At 32.9% G+C, this 17,965-nt stretch overlaps 2 protein-coding genes and 1 pseudogene across 2 annotated transcripts; 2 read left to right on the top strand and 1 right to left on the bottom strand.

Annotated features, from left to right (window-relative positions):
• Positions 1-162: 162 nt before the first annotated feature.
• On the top strand, positions 163-6,883 carry LOC129890112 (uncharacterized). Its single transcript, XM_055965653.1, has 16 exons — positions 163-1,036; positions 1,163-1,284; positions 1,364-1,452; positions 1,526-1,561; positions 1,715-1,808; positions 2,310-2,352; positions 2,463-2,557; positions 2,977-3,041; positions 3,185-3,681; positions 3,767-3,848; positions 3,934-4,074; positions 4,431-4,999; positions 5,294-5,432; positions 5,509-5,577; positions 5,684-5,812; positions 6,356-6,883. The coding sequence occupies exons 1-16, from the start codon at positions 822-824 to the stop codon at positions 6,467-6,469; spliced, it is 2,499 nt and encodes an 832-aa protein (XP_055821628.1). The 5' UTR covers positions 163-821; the 3' UTR covers positions 6,470-6,883.
• Positions 6,884-7,587: 704 nt separating this feature from the next.
• LOC129890111 (reticulon-like protein B4) lies at positions 7,588-9,755 on the bottom strand. Its single transcript, XM_055965652.1, has 5 exons — positions 9,385-9,755; positions 8,511-8,691; positions 8,217-8,358; positions 8,054-8,123; positions 7,588-7,977 (listed from the first exon to the last, which is right to left on the bottom strand). Exons 1-5 carry the CDS (start codon positions 9,638-9,640, stop codon positions 7,808-7,810), a joined length of 819 nt encoding a protein of 272 aa, XP_055821627.1. The 5' UTR covers positions 9,641-9,755; the 3' UTR covers positions 7,588-7,807.
• Positions 9,756-14,187: 4,432 nt separating this feature from the next.
• LOC129888596 (glycosyl hydrolase 5 family protein-like) lies at positions 14,188-17,086 on the top strand (annotated as a pseudogene).
• The last annotated feature ends 879 nt before the right edge of the window (positions 17,087-17,965 follow it).

Raw genomic sequence — 17,965 nt, 5'->3', positions numbered from 1 at the left:
TTTTATTAGGTGTATAATTGCAAAATTAGAAGAAGTTAGAAAGGAAATTTATGCATCAAATATGTATGTACGGTCTGAATGGTAGAGGATTCCTGCCTTAAATTCATCTACAAATACTCACACGTCAGCAACCCGAATAGTTGGTTTTCTTTTTTTTAAAAAAACTTGTAATTACCCGAAGCCTGAAAAAGCGGCAACTGTAATAAACACTGCAGAGTCTCTAACTACCTTTCTCCTCTCCTTTCTCATTTCTTCGCCGCCGTGAACCATCGCTTCTCTGCCGCCGGTTCTTCCGTATTATCCATAAACATATACTCAGGTTTTCGAGATCCATTTGTATTAAAGACTACGTAGAAACGATCAATTTTATTTCATTTTTTGGGGAAAAAAGAAAAGAGGAAGCAAAGGCCGTAGTACCGAGTACGAGTACTCTTCAGGGATGAATCTGAGATTTTTATGAAGGAAGACACTTTATATGCAGTGTTGAAGAAACTGCATGAACGTAGAAAAATACAGAGTGCGAGAAAAGGTGATTGTGAGGCATTTTGTTGCGAAATCTGAATGATTTTCGAGGAGAACACTGATCTATATTCGGATTGAGACAAGGATCAGAAAATTTGAATTTCTGTGTGTTTTACCAAAGCCTACCGTAAAGTTTTAACGATTTTTAGGTCCAAATCCAAGTTTAATCTATAAATCATATCCTCTGTTTCTTATCCATAGAGATACCGTGATTTTTTTCGAGTTGTTTTGTTGGCTGTGCTTTACGTACTCTGTTTTGTGATTTCGGAGTCTGAGAAAGTTTATTTTGAGTATAAGCGATGGAACAGAAGACTATGTTGTTGTCAGCTTTGGGTGTGGGAATAGGTGTTGGAGTTGGAATTGGATTGGCTTCAGGGCAGACGGTTAGCAGATGGACTGGTGGATCTGCTGCTAATGTTATTACGCCGCTGATTATGGAGCAAGAGATGCTCAACCTCATAGCCAATGGAAAGGATAGTAAAGTCACCTTTGATGAGTTTCCATACTACCTAAGGTAATACAAACCACAAAAAGGAAAACAATCAGTGGATCAATAAAAACCTTTCTTCTATGCCCTGTTTTATTTATTTTTTTACTCCATTTCCAACTTATTGATTTTGAAAAATTATATCATTGACAGCGAGCAAACAAGGGTGTTGTTAACAAGTGCTTCTTTTGTTCATTTGACAAATGCCGACTTTGCTAAGCATACTCGCAACCTCTCCCCTGCTAGTCGAACAATTTTGCTGTCAGGGCCTGCTGGTTAGTTTTTGCATACAATACATTGAATTTGGCTCGAGGTTTTCTGTTTGTTACCTATTAATTTTCTGTACGTTTCCAGAACTTTATCAACAAATGCTTGCCAAGGCATTGGCTCATTACTTTAATGCCAAGTTGTTGCTACTAGATGTAACTGATTTTTCACTTAAGGTATGTTAGTAAAGAGCTTAGATTCACATTTTCTTCTCCATCTATGTATATTCTGATGGCCAGTTTTCTACAGATGCAAAGCAAATATGGAGGAACTTGCAAAGAATATGTAAGTCAAAAAGTTTACATCTTCTCACTTGTCCTATGGCCAACTTTCCTCTAGAACATGTCGATTTTATTGCAGAATTTGTTTTTCTTATATAAAGATATTGATGCATAAAGTAAAATCTGTATTGATTGTTGATAACTTTGATTATTGCAGTCCTTTAAAAGGTCTATATCGGAGACAACGGTGGGGCGAATGTCTGGAATGTTTGGATCCTTTTCCATGCTTCAGCCTAAGGAGGAAAACAAAGGTATGAACTACATAGCCCACAGAGAGAAACATACCAAGTTCCTAGGAAGATGGGAGTTCTGTGCAATGAAGATACAAAAAACTAGATTACAAGTTCTCCTCTCCTTTTTTCCCCACCCAAAACAACCAAGTCTCCTGGGAAGCTAAGATTCTGGGCAATGCTAACACAAAATAAACAAGATTATAAGTTTTCATTAATGATTTTTGAGCACTTCTTGGTTTCACCAGGTAAAGCTTCTTATTTATTTAAGTAAGTCTCAATTAAGCTACACAAACTGTAGAACAACATAGGATAACTGAAGCAAAATGTCAAGCATTTAATGATTCTTTCAACAAGATGTACAAGTGGGTTGAGAATTCTAACTTTTGACTATTGTTAACTTTGTAGACGTTGAAACTTTAAGTTTTTGGTTTAACTGCGAGGTTTTGCAACTTGATGCTCCAAAATGTATGCTTTATTTTCTTGTTTTTGTTACAAATGTATGTAATTCTGTTGCTGCAGGCTCACTGCGTAGGCAAAGCAGTGGAGTAGATATTGGATCAAAGTATGACATAAGTCTTCTGTTATCCTATGAATATATTACTCACTTATTTGTCTTCATCTTTTTTTTTTCTCAGTCATATGTCTGATTCTTGTTTACTGATATGTTTGCAGAGATGGATCTTTCAACGCTACAAATTTGCGGAGGAACGCATCTGCCTCGGCCAATTTGAATGATATAAGCTCATATGGCTCATCAGGGAATCAAGGTTTTGACTTGCATCAACCATGGGATTGCTTTTCTTGAAACTTTACTGAATTAGTTTAATTGCCTTGATCCCTTTGAATTGTGGCCTAAGCATTATGTTATAGTGTTATACACAGCAAATGTTTTCATCATATGTACTACTAGGTTGTCCTTCCCCTTTTTTAAAGAACTATGAAGTATGTATTTTTTACCTAGTAAGTAGGCAGAGATCCTACTCAGTTTGTCAGCTGAGAGTCGATCAGTGACTGAATGTGCTTTATTATTTTCCTTTGATGGTCTGCCTAGACTGGATTAATTTTCCACCTGAATAGAAAGAAATGTGGTCTTTCATGAAAAAAGAGTTTGTAAGATTCTTTTTGAGATAGAATTTATCCATCTGATTAAGCTTCAAATTGTGTATTTTTTTCTTCTCTGTCACAGCTCCACTTATGCGCAACAGTAGCTGGGCTTTTGATGAGAAGCTTCTCATACAGACCTTGTACAAGGTATTCATTTGTGTTCTATACATCCCAAAATATATGCTTATAATCAACTTTGAATGATCCAAGTATAGATTGTCCCTTTATAGCCATTGCCTGATCTTTCTCTAATATATTTGTCGGACTAAGATTGCTGATTCCACTTACAGATTATTGTCAAAGTATCAAAAGCCAGCCCCATGGTTGTGTATCTCAGGGATGTCGAGAAGGTCCTTTGTAGGTCTGAAAAGATATATGTGTTGTTCCAGAAAATGCTGAAGAAATTGTCTGGGTCTGTTCTGATCCTTGGTTCAAGAATTGTGGACCCTGGAAATGATTATAGGGAAATAGATGAAAGGCTTTCTTCGGTATTTCCCTATAACCTAGAAATCAAACCCCCAGAAGAGGAAACTCATCTTGTTAGTTGGAAGTCTCAACTGGAAGAGGATATGAAGATGATCCAGTTTCAGGACAACAGAAATCACATAATGGAAGTACTTTCTGCTAATGATATTGAATGTGAAGATCTAGGTTCAATTTGTATGTCGGACACCATGGTCCTAAGTAACTATATAGAAGAAATTGTGGTATCAGCAATCTCGTACCATCTGATGAATATAAAGGACCCGGAATACAGAAATGGGAAGCTTGTTATTTCATCTTCAAGGTCCTTCTGATGTCTATTTTTTTCTCCCTTTGTATGATGATAGGCGTAATAACTTGCTGAATTTCTGACATTGAAAAAACCACAGCTTGTCCCATGGATTGGGCGTATTTCAGGAAGGAAAATCTTCTGGGACCTTAAAGCTCGAAGCACAAACTGAAACATCGAAGGTAGGATAATTTGGTTTCAGTTTGAGAAGGTCAAGGTAATTTGGAATAGTTCTTCAGTTTATTAAGTTCTTTTAATTTGTTGTAGGATGCTCAGGGCCGAGAAATTAGTACTACAAAACCCGAAGCCAAAACTGAAGGTATCCTCCCAGAAAACAAAGGTGAAGCTGAAGCTCCGGCTCCAGCTGTGAAGGATGGAAACATTACAACCTCAGCACCAAAAACTCCTGTGAGTTGCCATTCTGATTGTTCAGCTCTGTTAGAAGATAAAAGTAGAAACTATATATTGAAAAATTAATGATATGATCAATATAGGAGAATATGCTGATTAAAACTTCACCCTTCTAACACGCTTACGTTCTAACCTTGATATTTAAGTTTGGATTTATGTTTCTGGGGCCTCTATATCTTTAGTTTTGGTCCTTTAGCTGAGCAGATTATCCATCATACTTCTAAGCACTTAAAAGTTACTGTGATTTGTTTTTCCTCTTCATTTTACTAAATTTACTGTAATATGGGGGCACAATCCCTTGTTTCGCTTGTCACGCCACTTCAATTGAAGATTGATTTATGTGATTGTACCAGGAAGTTCCTCCTGACAATGAATTCGAGAAGCGCATAAGGCCTGAAGTCATACCAGCAAGTGAAATTGGTGTGACATTTGCTGATATTGGTGCCTTGGATGAACTCAAAGAATCTCTTCAGGAGTTGGTAATGTTGCCCCTGAGGAGACCAGACCTATTCAAAGGTGGCCTTTTGAAGCCATGCAGAGGAATACTGCTATTTGGACCTCCTGGCACAGGGAAGACTATGTTGGCGAAGGCCATTGCAAGAGAAGCTGGGGCAAGTTTCATCAATGTGTCTATGTCCACCATTACTTCAAAATGGTTTGGAGAAGATGAGAAAAATGTCCGTGCCTTGTTCACTCTTGCAGCTAAGGTCTCTCCCACTATTATCTTTGTGGATGAGGTTGATAGCATGCTTGGCCAGAGATCTAGAGCCGGGGAGCATGAAGCTATGCGGAAAATAAAGAATGAATTCATGACTCATTGGGATGGGTTACTAACAAAGGCAGGTGAAAAAATTCTTGTTCTTGCTGCCACCAATAGGCCATTTGACCTTGATGAAGCAATCATTAGGCGTTTTGAGAGAAGGTAATATCCGATCTGCCACTGATGAGTTGTAATTTGTTTTCCTAAACTTAAGTATGATGATTATCAGCCTATGGGGACTCCAGCTTCCATGGGCTTGTATAAAAGAGTTGAGCTTTGTTAAGAACAGGAATCACATTGCGGCAATATTCCAGGAATGTATGAAGTACTATATGAATTTTATATCTCCTAGATTGTTATGAACGTTTCAAGAGCATTTCTAGTGTTAAAAGTACCAGTACGTTCTGTTTCTGTTCTTGATGTCGAATAGTAACGATCCTGTCCTCTTAAATACAGAATTATGGTAGGCTTGCCATCAGTAGAGAACAGGGAAATGATCATGAAAACTTTATTGGCCAAGGAGAGAGTTGATGACGGATTGGACTTCAAGGAGCTGGCAACAATGACTGAAGGCTACTCTGGAAGTGATCTCAAGGTTGTATATCTTGATTCTGGTTTTCATATTCCTTAAATCCCACCAACTAACAAATGTGTGGCACTGCTTGTTACAGAATCTGTGCACTACTGCTGCATACCGGCCAGTTAGAGAGTTGATACAGCAAGAAAGACTCAAAGACCTAGTATGTGAAATATCCTCCTCCACCAGTTTATATTGCTAAGTGATATTTGTTTGTTCATCCCTTTACTGCTCTAGTCCCTCCTATTAATAACCTTCAACTTCTGAAGGATAAGAAGCGCAGAGCTGAGGAAGCTAAGAAAGCTGGAGTTGCTCCATCTATGGATGAAGATAAGGAGGATAAGGTGATCACTATCCGGCCTTTGAATATGGCAGACTTCAAAGAAGCCAAAAATCAGGTTAAAGGAATTTCTCTATAACTATATTATTCGTGGTTTGGTTTACTAACATGCTGAGGGATCATTTGGTTAGGAACAAGCTGTCCCAACAAGTATATAGGATAATTTATCCCATCACTAAGGTATAAATGGTGGAATAAATAATCCAAGGATTACCTAATACCTTCCAATCAAACGCTGGATAAAATACTTATTTTATTCTGAGATTATTATACCTTATACTTCACACCAAACGACTCCTAGGAACTTAATTTCTCAAAAAAATATATATTTGACTCCGTATAAGCTGTACACAGACGCCTCTTTTTTTAGGCTGACATCATGCATCAAGTCCACACCTAAATGCACCAGTTTTGGTTGTGCGGATACTATGTCGAAAGATTGAACAACTTCAGCTATTTGTAGCAATAGTTTGGCCTTTTAACTTTGGGTGAACTCGTTCAATCAGTTTCAGTCTACCAGTGATTGCAACTTCTGAGGGGACACTCTTAATTAGTAGCACATTTTGATTACATTGTATCCTTTCTTTTTCCCGTGTTACAGGTTGCAGCTAGCTTTGCAGCTGGAGGATCAATAATGAGTGAGCTAAAACAATGGAATGAGTCTTACGGGGAAGGGGGATCAAGGAAAAAAGAGCAGTTGTCTTATTTTCTGTAGGGTAGTTAAATTTCATCTTCCTGCACCCTTCTCAACCTGCCATACAGTTTGCGTCTTCACAAATACAAGATGTTAACCAAAGTAGTTGTTAAGGGGTGATAAGTAGTGCTTCTCACGTTCATTAGAGTACCTAATGTGTTGGTGTAACTGAATGTAGCAGACCTGTTTGCTTTGGATTCAATTGTAGTTTTATAGGGGATTGAAATCGTTGTTTTGTTGTTGCTTCTGTAATATTTAGATAGATTGTACACATCTGAATGTACTATATTGGTTGTTTCCTGTTTAACACCAAGGGAAAAGGAGGAAGAGACTTGAGAGTCGTTTTTTCTTCCTTTTCTTTGCAAGTGCTAAAGAGGAAGCCAACCGCTTGTACTTCTCTCTCAACAAATTAATGGTGATGTGTGTTTTAAGGAATTCTTTAGATTCTGTCTAGCAATGCCCATATATTTCTGCAATAATTTGCTTGATAGGAGTTATGTAATAAACGGATTTCCCATCAATTGTTGTGAAGTGAACAATCTCCAATTGGTTTTCTTCTCTTATATTAGCTACCAGATCAAGTTTTTTTATATATCGACTACTATTTAAACGTTGGTCATTCAAAAACGTAAAGCTTTTCAAAACAAAGTATTACCTACCTCTCAGATTTTACTATTTCATGCAAAATCTAAGAATAGATGTACAAAACACACAGAACAGCGTTGCAACCCGAAAAGTTAGAGATTGGAGCAACGTCCATGTGCTAAACGTTGCTAGCCCCCCGGCCAAACACTGCTATACCAACATTACCATCCCAGGCCCGATGGGTAAGGAAGGTGATGGGAGACGCTAAATGTTGGGGATGTACCTTAAGTTTAGACATGAAAACTGATAATATCCTTCATTGGTCAAAATGAAAATCAATTTCAGGAGAAAAAAGCGGAACAAAAATTGTCATAGCAAAGTCTTTATCAACTTAAAATATTCAGTCCCTCCAAATACTGCCTGCTATTTGGCTTTTAGCTTCAGTTGGGCCACCTCATCATCTCAGCATGTGGATCCCACAAACATGTTTACCTAATCACACTTGCACCACCCTCAATGGATTTTACCGACGAGAAGATAAATAACAAAAAAAGTTAAAACAAAATAGCCATATAAATAAACATTTAAAGAGTACTTCCACGTCACATGTCATTCATACATCAACATCAATTCCACGATCTTAAAACACAAAACCGTGGAACCAAAAAGATACTTCTACCATCTTGTATCAAGATTCACAAAGGACAAGCACAAGATGCATCTATAATAACATAACAGACCACCCTCTTCTTTCTCTTCCTCCCAACAGTGTGTCTAAGCTTTCTTTTTATCTTTCAATGGTCCTCGAGGAATTTTACTCAATACTTTTGCATCAAAGACGGCATACTGTTTCTTGAGTTCATGCAAGGCTTTCTCAGCAAAGGCGTCCACTTGATCCTCATATTTCTCATATAGAACAGGTACTGTGTGGAGCACCACAACAACTGTTCCAAGAAATTTACACAACATCAATCTCAAATCTCACAAATTGCATCTAAATTTAGTGAAGTAGTTACGTACTTATGTAGAACAGGGTCAAGAAATCACAGCAACCGCCCAAGATTGACGAGAGCCACAAACCACCAATGACCTGATGAAGTTTAACAAGATTATATAAGATGGAATAGCAAACCCCAAATTCCCAAATGTAATGCCAAGGAACGAGAAATTATGACACACACACCAAAAGAAACATCTTCAGATCCCTTCCAGATGCAATTTCCCTCAGAACTGCCAAGACACGATTGATTTCATTCCTAAGAGCAGAGGCAAACTCCAAAACAGGTTTCTCAGGGATGTGGACTTCTGGAATGTGTGGTGTAGATCTACACAGGGCAAAGGAAACATCTATCAATCCAAAAATCAATCAACTATACCTCAATAACAAACTAGTTAAGGTCTGATATACCAAATCCTCTTAACATATATTCTTCTTAAAAGATGTAGCATTTAAGGTATAACAGCAAAAGTAACTTACTTGTGAATGAAGGTGCTGACATTGCTCCACAAAAACAATCCAGCCAGAGCAATCATCAAAACATGACAGAGCAGGGTAAGCAAATGGTATTCTACTACCTCAAAGAGAACCCAGATAGCAGTCGCCCCACCGAGAAATACTGCAGATATCTTCTTGTTCCTCCACAAGAACATATCAGCAGCTGCACCACCAAAATAATACCACATATGAACTAAGATTCGAGTACAACAATCGAGTTGTATCAGCTAATATATGAATCCTCAAATATCCAATCAACTCCATTTGATCTAGGTTCACAAAAATTTTGATCTAAATATATCTAACAACTCTTCTTCCCTCGAACTAAATACCAACCTTCTTACAACTTAAATCATCCCTACCCCCAAAAAACACTAAAAGAAAGTAAGATTAAGTAAAATTGAGCTAAAGCTTAAAAATTTAATCAAACCTAAACATAATCATCTCAAAGATAATACTCCAAGCCAATATCTTGAACAAAGTAATACATCAATCAACCGACTACGCCTTAGTTCTAGGCGATTGACTGATTTCATTTGAACCCATTACACTAAAACAAAAGGCAGAGACTTTTACACTCCCTTTAAGCTAAACTATTGGAACTAATATACAGATCCAGATCTAAAAACAACAAACAGGTATATAAAATCAAAAACCCACTAAAAATATTTAAAGAACAAATTGAGTAGCAATCAGACTATGAAGTTTCAATCAAATGAAAATTACACTAGCGAGCGAGCTCATAAACCTTAATCCAGCAGGTATCTTCTGTTCATTCGATCAAAACCAACTAGATCCTTTCTAGTTTGATTTTTTTATTCAACAAAGAGCAAAAATTTAAAAAAGCGAAACTTACGTTTACCACCGCCGAAGACTTTGTGAACTGGACGTTCCCTACCAAAAAGCCGACGAACCTTAGACCCAAACGACGACGTCGTCAGTGGCGGTGACGTCGCCTTCTTCTCATCATCGGAATCCGAAGAAAACGACACCGGCGCCGGCGCCGGCGACGATGACTGATGATCAGTGAAATGAAGTTTATCAGAAATCTTGTCCATCATTGACTCCTCTTGCTCCTCCTTGTCCACTTTATGCTCCTCGTGTTCCGCCATAACTTCACAAAGAAAAACCCTAACCCTTGAAAATCGGTGAGTGTATATATATTGTTTATCTGTAAAAAGTTGCAGATATTCTGAGAGAGAAAAATCAGAGTTTTTTAGTTCTACAATGAATCTGTAGGTGACTTTATAGAGGTATAATTTTCGATTTTAGTCCTTTGATTATTAGTAAATATTATTTGTGATTCCTTCATATTTGAAATTTTTTAGTTAAATTCATTTTTTTATAATGTTGGTTGACAAAATAACTCTTTTCATAATCGAAAAATCTATCTGGAGTCGACTCTTAAAATCTTTGTATCTCTTGAAATTTGGGCATAATAATCTCATTTTTTTCTTTTTACAATAATAACATATCTTGTGTAATTTTTAAGTGAATTTGAAAAAGATGATGTGTGCAGCAGTATAACCTCTAACTTATGAAGATATTAATGCGGTAGATCATCAATGCAAATAAATCATATCAAATTAAATATGAAAAAAAAGATATAATAGTGAATTAACCAATTGAGTCAAGCATTGTGATTTGATGGAATTGATTAAGCGATTGAAATAATTTAAATCTGAAATCTCTTAATCAACCAATTAAGTTGAACTACATATTTTTTATAAACAAAATAACTATTTCTAACTCAATTAATCAACCAAATAACACAATACTTTGAATCAATCAACACATATATCGAATAATATTTAAAAAATCGAACAAAAATCTCATTTTTCATTTCTTGTTATAGGTTTATGATAACATACAATTTTACAAATTGGAAATGCAGTGATTAGGTACTATAGTATTTGTAGGGATGAAGATTGATATTTTTGAGTAATTGAGGGGTTAAAGACAATTTTCCTTTTTGTGTACACTTACTTAGTGAATAAGGGAAGAGAGATTCTAGTGTATGTGGATGATAGATTTTGGACCGTTCGATTTAATAGGCGTGGCAGCTGATCGTTTCATATTGAAAATAGAAGATACTAGAAGGACTAAAATGTAAACACAAATGGGAGCATAATCGTACTATACAAATTGATATTTTCGAGGTGATATATTTTTAATGTCATTCATTTTCCAACTAATACATCTAACTTTTGGGGTAACTTATTTTATTCTTAATAAAAAGTCTTAAATTTGAGTGTTTTTTTTTTAGTATAAAGTTATTTATAATAAGAAGTGTTCTAATTTACAATGTAAATTTTATTTTTTAAAATTTTAATTTTAATTCAATTTCAATATAAATATCAAATATTAATTAAAAAATTAAAAAGAAAAAGAAGTCCTATCTAACTTAAATTATCTAAATATATTGACTTTTCCTTAAATTTATTAAAAAATTCATTTTGATGTTTGAGTTATTTGTTTGTTTCAATTAAATGAAGCTTAAACATACGATGAAATATTTTTATTATATATTTAATCAAATTTTGGTAAAAAAAATTTGTACACATTCTTAAACATCTTTTAGATAATTAAGCTAATCATATAAAATATGTTACTTCTATATCTTTTAGTTACAATATCTACTTTAATTGGAATACACATGATGTTCTATAGCATATTGAGGCTAATATGTGTAACTAAAAAAAATTGTTTATATATCTACCAATGAATATTTGAAAATATATATAAATTTTGTTCTAAAATTTAAATTTAAAAAATCTATTGAAAATACTTTATTAAGTGTTCAAGTATTCGATTGAAACAAATTATAATTTGAGTGTCTAAATAAAATTTATTAACAAGTTTTAAATTATAATGAGTTAGATCTCTAAATTGACACTTTTTGGGTACAATACCCAAAGGAACCTCCCTAAAACTACAGACTAAAACAGATACTTCGCTATAAATGAGTGAAATATCACGTGAAGGAATTATGTTCTAAATTTTAAGTGTATTGTCATGTCTAATTTAATACGTAGAATCGTGAGTTTCTTCAACAATAAATGTATGTTCTTATTCACTTCACATTCTCCCATTTATTTTTATTTTATTTTTTTCTACTATATAATATTTTGATCTTTAAAAATTGATAATTGTGTCTTAACAATCTGAAAGATCAGTATATTTAATTAAACTGAAAATATATAAATATAAAAAATATCATAAAATAAAAATATCGAGCAAGCTAGTCATCATTTTTAAAGTATTATTTATTTTTTCAGATATGAATTCTAAATATCCTGCTCGAAGGTAGGCTCTAAGCAAGGAAAATTGGATCTCTACCTTCGTACCATAACCATTTGATGGGTTATTCCATTTTTTTTATCTCTCAAGATACTTAGAAATGCTTCAATTACTTCCTTTTATTTAATTTACTAGATGTGAATTACCATTAATAATTATAATAAGTGATAATTTATTTATTTTTAGCTTTAACTAGAAATTTTAAGTTTGAATCTTGATATAGAATCATCTTTGATAGGAAGTAACTAACCTCTCAAAAGTGGAACTTCTCGATGTAAAGTTAAATTAGTCGAATCATAAAATAGATCTTAAATATCGAATGAAAAAATAAACAAATATGTCGATCGATTTCTACTACGTTTTTTCTCACACACACACAAAAAAAGAAAAAAGAATAGAAATTTAAATTTCACTTGTATTTTGTTGATTGCTGGATAACTTGACATATTGACAAACGTCTGCGATGAAATTTGTTATATTATAAGCAATTCACGTGCAGATCAACTAAGGCACTATAGAATAATTAATATGAAATTCCATTAGAATATTAAATAAGACACTTGGACAACCGATTTTAATTAAAGTAGAAGGTTTCAAGTTTATATACTTCAAAATCTTAAATCCTCAAAAGAAATGATCACACGTGGTATTTTTTTTAAAAAAAAATAATAATAAGACAAGTTGATTTGAATTATGTAATTTAACATATATATTTTTATTATATCGATTTGTCAGAAAGTAGAAAAAGTAAATATAAAAAAGACAGTTGAATCAATAAGTGTCGAAATAAAGCTTGTCTATACATAATTATTATGAATCGTAATTCATTTCTTATTAAACATAATTTGAAAATATTATACTATTTGATTACCAAGAATAAAATAGAAATCTTTTTAAAAAAAAATTAAAATAAAGGGTGAAGTCAATTATTCTAAATTAGCAAAAAAATTAATTTTTAAAATAAAATTCAGGGATATACATATTATTTTTCTATGGACAATTTCCCACCCACATTTCTCTTTCGAGCTTTTCATATTTAATTTCTTTTCCTCTTTGAATTGCTTTTTATAGAAACTTTTTTATAAATATATTTTCGATGATAATTTAGAATAGTTAAACTCTAATATATATATGAATATCAATTGGAAACCAATAGTAAAAATAAATTATTATTTTTTTTAAGAATTTATCGAAAATAATTTTTCTATTGAAATCTATTTTCATCCTATATTCAACTTTACTTATGAAATATACAAAATGTATTATTGTTATCGTAAAAATAAATGCCATCAAATCTCTCAGTCCAAACCGACTGTATGAAGATGAAAGTCGCAGCATCAGCTTCGCTATTAAGAAATTGAGGAAGATTTCTTAAATTAATTCTTTGGTCCCACCGCTTATATTTTGGAAATTAATTAGAACCTCATATTTCCACCATAGAATCCCATTGGCTATGAGCACTGACGAAGCCATCTTGAGTTCAGGAGTTTAGCCGAATTTCTTTTGATTGAAAGTTATTATTATTATATATATAGTAGATGTTGAACCCTCTTCGACTAATTTATATGTCTACTCTTTAAATTTTGATCCCCTTAATGAAAATTCTTGCTCTGCCTCTAGCTATGAGTTATGTCATGACTTCTTTAAATAAACTATATTATTTCATCTGTTACTTTTTTACTTGTTTAGTATTGACTTAACATATTTTTTTAATGAATTCTACATATAACTAGTTAATAATAACGGTAAACTAAGAACTAAGTATAATTATCTTTTAATTTTTTAAAACTAAACAAATAAAAATATACCGAGGAAATATCTTATTTTTTTAAAAGATACAAAAAGTTACAATAGTTGGTAGTGTTTGTGGCATTATCCTTCGGTTTTGGAATAGTTCATCATGCATTCATTAGTATTACAATTCCTTGCGACTCTATTAAGTGTAAAGTCTATACACTTTGCTATTACCACGAGTATCGAGATAAGAGCAAGTAATTACTTGATAAATAATAATTTAGATGTTTAAACGATAAATTCTCGATAGATGTTTTTGTCAATGCCTTTATGTTTAATCATGCTCCAATTTATGTCAGATGTCATTTCGTCATGTACAGACACGTGCATGGTGATTTCCTCCAATACACTACCTATGACTTACCTAAATTAATCTTTTTGGTGACACATTCTTTTACACTATTACTATTTATAATTTGAACATAATTCTCAGTAGATATCAAACAAGGAGGTCTTCTTTGAAACACATTTTGTTTTATCCCATCAAATCAACACTAATTACTCCTATAAATGTATGAGCTCAATCAATTCTTCTTAGTTCTCTTAATTCTCTTTGAACTACTAACCAAAAAAAATGGCAAAATTAGCCACAATTTTTGTATTTCTTTGCACTTTTGCAACTTTTTCTCATTGCTTACCTCTGTCAACAAGTTCTAGATGGATAATAGATGATGAAACTAGTGAAAGAGTGAAATTAGTTTGTGTAAATTTGGCGGCCCATTTACAAACCATATTACCAGAAGGCCTAGATCAACAGCCCATTAAACCATATTGTTAGGAACATATCTTTAATGGGCTTCAATTATGTTCATCTTACATGGGCTACTTATAGATTTACTCGCTATTCAAATCTCACTGTGGCCCAATATTTTATTAAAAATGGGCTTCATGATGCTGTATCAAGAATAGCCCAGAAGAATCCACAACTTTTGGGCCTTCCTGTTGTTGAGGCCCAACGAGCCGTGATTGAAGAACTGGGCCGTCATGGTGTTATGTCTGTTCTTGATAATCAAGTTAGTAAGCCTATGTGATGTTGTGGAAATGATGATGGCATTGGATTTTGGGGAGATAAGTATTTTCAACCTAAAGAATGGCTAAAAGGTTTGGATATTGTTGCTAAAAAAATACAAGGATTTACCAATGGTATGTTTTACTCTTACTTATTTTGTTTATATATTAAAACTTTCTTAATTTAAATTATATTACAACAATAGATTCAGTGTAGTCTCACAAAGTGGAATTTAGGATAGTAGAGTGTATGCAGACCCGACCTTTACCTAACAAATAAAAAATACAAATGTAGTAAGAGAGAGTAGCTCAATAGATCAAAGTTGAGAAAGGAATTCACCTCAATTTGTTTTACATTTTGAACATAAGTGATTTGAAAAGTAGGAGATTTTTAACTCGCAAAAAAAGGGGCTTCGTAGTAATAGAAGTATCGATAGTTAAGGTGTGGTTTTCTCTTTGTTTTTACACAATATTGGAGCATCCTTTGATATATCAATGTTGTAATCATACGTAGATAACTAGTCTACTTCATAGCTCAACGTCAAGGTTCAAACGATCAATTAGTTAGCCTTTCATTATTTTCTTGAATTATTCCATAAAGTTGTTATTGATTGTCATTTACTATTTTTATCTAGGTTATTGGCATAAGTCTACGCAACGAGCTACGTGGTCCTCTTCAAAACCAAAGTGTATGGTACGAAACTGTTGAGAAAAGTGCAAAAACAATTCATAGGGCAAACCCTAATATTCTAATAATCATATCAGGATTAGATTATGATCTTGAGTTTACCTTCCTAAAACAAAAGCCCTTGAAGTTATTAAACATGAGAAATAAAATTGTATACGAAATTCATCGTTACGCGTTTACCCAGGTACAAGCTAATTGGTTCTTAACTCAGACACTAAATAAGGTTTGTGATACAATTAAGGAAGAGATTATGAACAAATCAGGATTTTTGCTTACGGGATAGTGAATTTGGAAGTGACCAAAAGGGGACTAAACCTTCTGGCAATATGTTCATGGGTTGCTTTATCTCATTTTTAGCGGATTTGGATTTGGATTGGGCCGTTTGGGCCTTGCAAGGTAACTATTATACCCGAAATAGTGTACCGGGTATGGACGAACCGTTTGGGATGGATGTTTAATTACACGTGGAATTCTCTTAGAAGTCCTGAATATCATGCAAAATTGCAACTTATTCAACATAAACTCCAAGGTAAAAGTTCTCTTACTAATTTGATACTGTATTTTAATTTAATATGCTAATATTTTTTAAGTGATTTGTTCGTGTAAAATAATTTTTTATGTTGTATGTTATCTACATAATTATAACCCATTTAGTAAAGTTTCGGAGAAGCTAGAAGTGTATTTTCAAAAAAGAAATTGATGCTCTAAATCGGCAAAAGTATTTTTTAAATTGAATAATCAAATGCAAATTGCTACTCTCTACTAAAATCATATCTTTAAAAAACATTTCTGACAAAAATACTTTTTTTAAATAAGTAGATTTTGAAAGTTTATACTAAATAAATAATCACATTGACGGTGTAGAAAATGTTTATTCAATCAAGTTAGTTGTAATATAATTATCAGTAAATCTTTACGATAAGTAATAATTTGTATGTAATTAGCTTACTAGCTATCACAAATAATCACATTGACGGTGTAGAAAATGCTTATTCAATCAGGTTAGTTGTAATATAATTATCATTATATCTTTACGATAAGTAATAATTTGTATGTAATTAGCTTACTAGCTATAACTAATTATGAAATAATTAATTTTGAGATAACACTGATAGTACATAAATTATTCTTTACATTGTTAGGGCATGCATGCAACTAAAGTCCTTTCATTATGTTAATCAATTAACACCTTTGTTTTTTGAATGCTTTAGATCCAAAATCAAAGCAATCAACATACCACTTATTATTCCATCCACAAAGTGGCAAGTGCTTGAATGTTGCATCCAACAACATTGTATATGCAAGTAATTGCATCGGAGCTAGCCGGTGGAGCCACCACGGAAACGGCACGCCGATCCGATTAACGGGAACTTCTTTATGTCTAACAACATCAAGAGAGGAGGGGCTGCCTGTAACACTTTCAACAGATTGCAATAATAATGAACAAAGTACATGGAAACTTGCTTCAAATTATCAACTTTCAAATCTTGATAATGAGAATGGGAAAGAGTTGTGTTTTGATTTTGACACTTATTACTCTTCTAATAAAGTTTTGGTTAGGAAATGTGTTGGCTTAGATGGAAAAAGTATTGATAATCCTCAGACTCAATGGTTTAAGTTTGTCTCAGCCAATGTTTAATTAGTGTCTTAATGAATCTTTTAAGATACAATTAATTAGTTTATGTCTTTGTTTAATTGACTCTCTATTTCGATCTTGTTGAGATAATATTGGAATAATTAGTGACACTCTTTGCGCCAGTTTTCCTAATTGGGGAATCTTCTTTAATTTATTCCCTTATTGTTTTATCACACTGCGATATTTTACATTTTTGAATCTTTATTTGAGAATATATATTTTTTATTTTTCATTTTGATATCTGATGTTCAAAATAATGAAATTCGATTAAATTGAGAATTTACGTTGGAATGTTTAAGATAAGTGCTCCTGTACCAAAGGCGACTGTGTTAGGAGCTTTTGATCCTTTGGGTAAACTTTATAATTTTTATGTTTTTTTGGTTGATATTTTATATGATCTTATGTCTTTTTAACATGGCCTGCTAGCCGCAGTTTTTTTTCTTTTTATGTACAAGACTTGCAAAGCAAGAAAAGAATTACCTCCTGCGTTTTAATTTATTTGATTTATTTTAAATTTTATGATCTTAATAATTAAACATATGTTAAATATATCAAAATATTCTTTTTTTGGTCTTAAACATGTTAGATAGAAAATACAAACTAAAGAATTACTAAAAATAAAAGAGTTATTCATTAAAACAGACTAAAAAAAATATGACAAATTAAACAAATTGAAATGAAGTGATTATGTGAATATGGTAGTAGATCTCAAGATTAATAAAGGAGAAAATAAAGAAGCCAAATAATGAGAGAATAAGTTGGTAAAAAGCAACAAAGTTGAGATTTGCATCGTCATTTTCTTCATGAGGAGCCCTTAATAGTAATCTATGAAACTCTTTTTCATGTTTGACGATAGAAAAATTAGGTAGAAAATTGAACTCTTGATGTATATTCCTAGTGCATATGATTAGTGGATTATAAATATTTAATTGTAAATTTAATTATTATTATTATTATGTATATTAGTTGAGACGATGTAATATAAGTTTTAAATTTTAAATTTGTCTCTGA

Source organism: Solanum dulcamara, chromosome 5 (assembly GCF_947179165.1).
Source record: "Solanum dulcamara chromosome 5, daSolDulc1.2, whole genome shotgun sequence".
NCBI classification, from domain to species: Eukaryota; Viridiplantae; Streptophyta; class Magnoliopsida; order Solanales; family Solanaceae; genus Solanum; species Solanum dulcamara.
The sequence above is the reverse complement of the archived record's forward strand: the minus strand, read 5'-3'. Positions and strand labels throughout refer to the sequence as shown.

Bases quoted from the DNA above. Each gene is read 5' to 3' on its own strand.
- LOC129890112 (XM_055965653.1), top strand. From the start codon at position 822: ATGGAACAGAAGACTATGTTGTTGTCAGCTTTGGGTGTGGGAATAGGT. The intron at 2,353-2,462 runs GTATGACATAAG...ATATGTTTGCAG, and splicing joins GGAGTAGATATTGGATCAAA to AGATGGATCTTTCAACGCTA. The intron at 5,000-5,293 runs GTAATATCCGAT...TCTTAAATACAG, and splicing joins ATTAGGCGTTTTGAGAGAAG to AATTATGGTAGGCTTGCCAT.
- LOC129890111 (XM_055965652.1), bottom strand. From the start codon at position 9,640: ATGGCGGAACACGAGGAGCATAAAGTGGACAAGGAGGAGCAAGAGGAG. The intron at 8,692-9,384 runs GTAAGTTTCGCT...TTGGTGGTGCAG, and splicing joins AGTCTTCGGCGGTGGTAAAC to CTGCTGATATGTTCTTGTGG. The intron at 8,359-8,510 runs GTAAGTTACTTT...TGCCCTGTGTAG, and splicing joins GTCAGCACCTTCATTCACAA to ATCTACACCACACATTCCAG.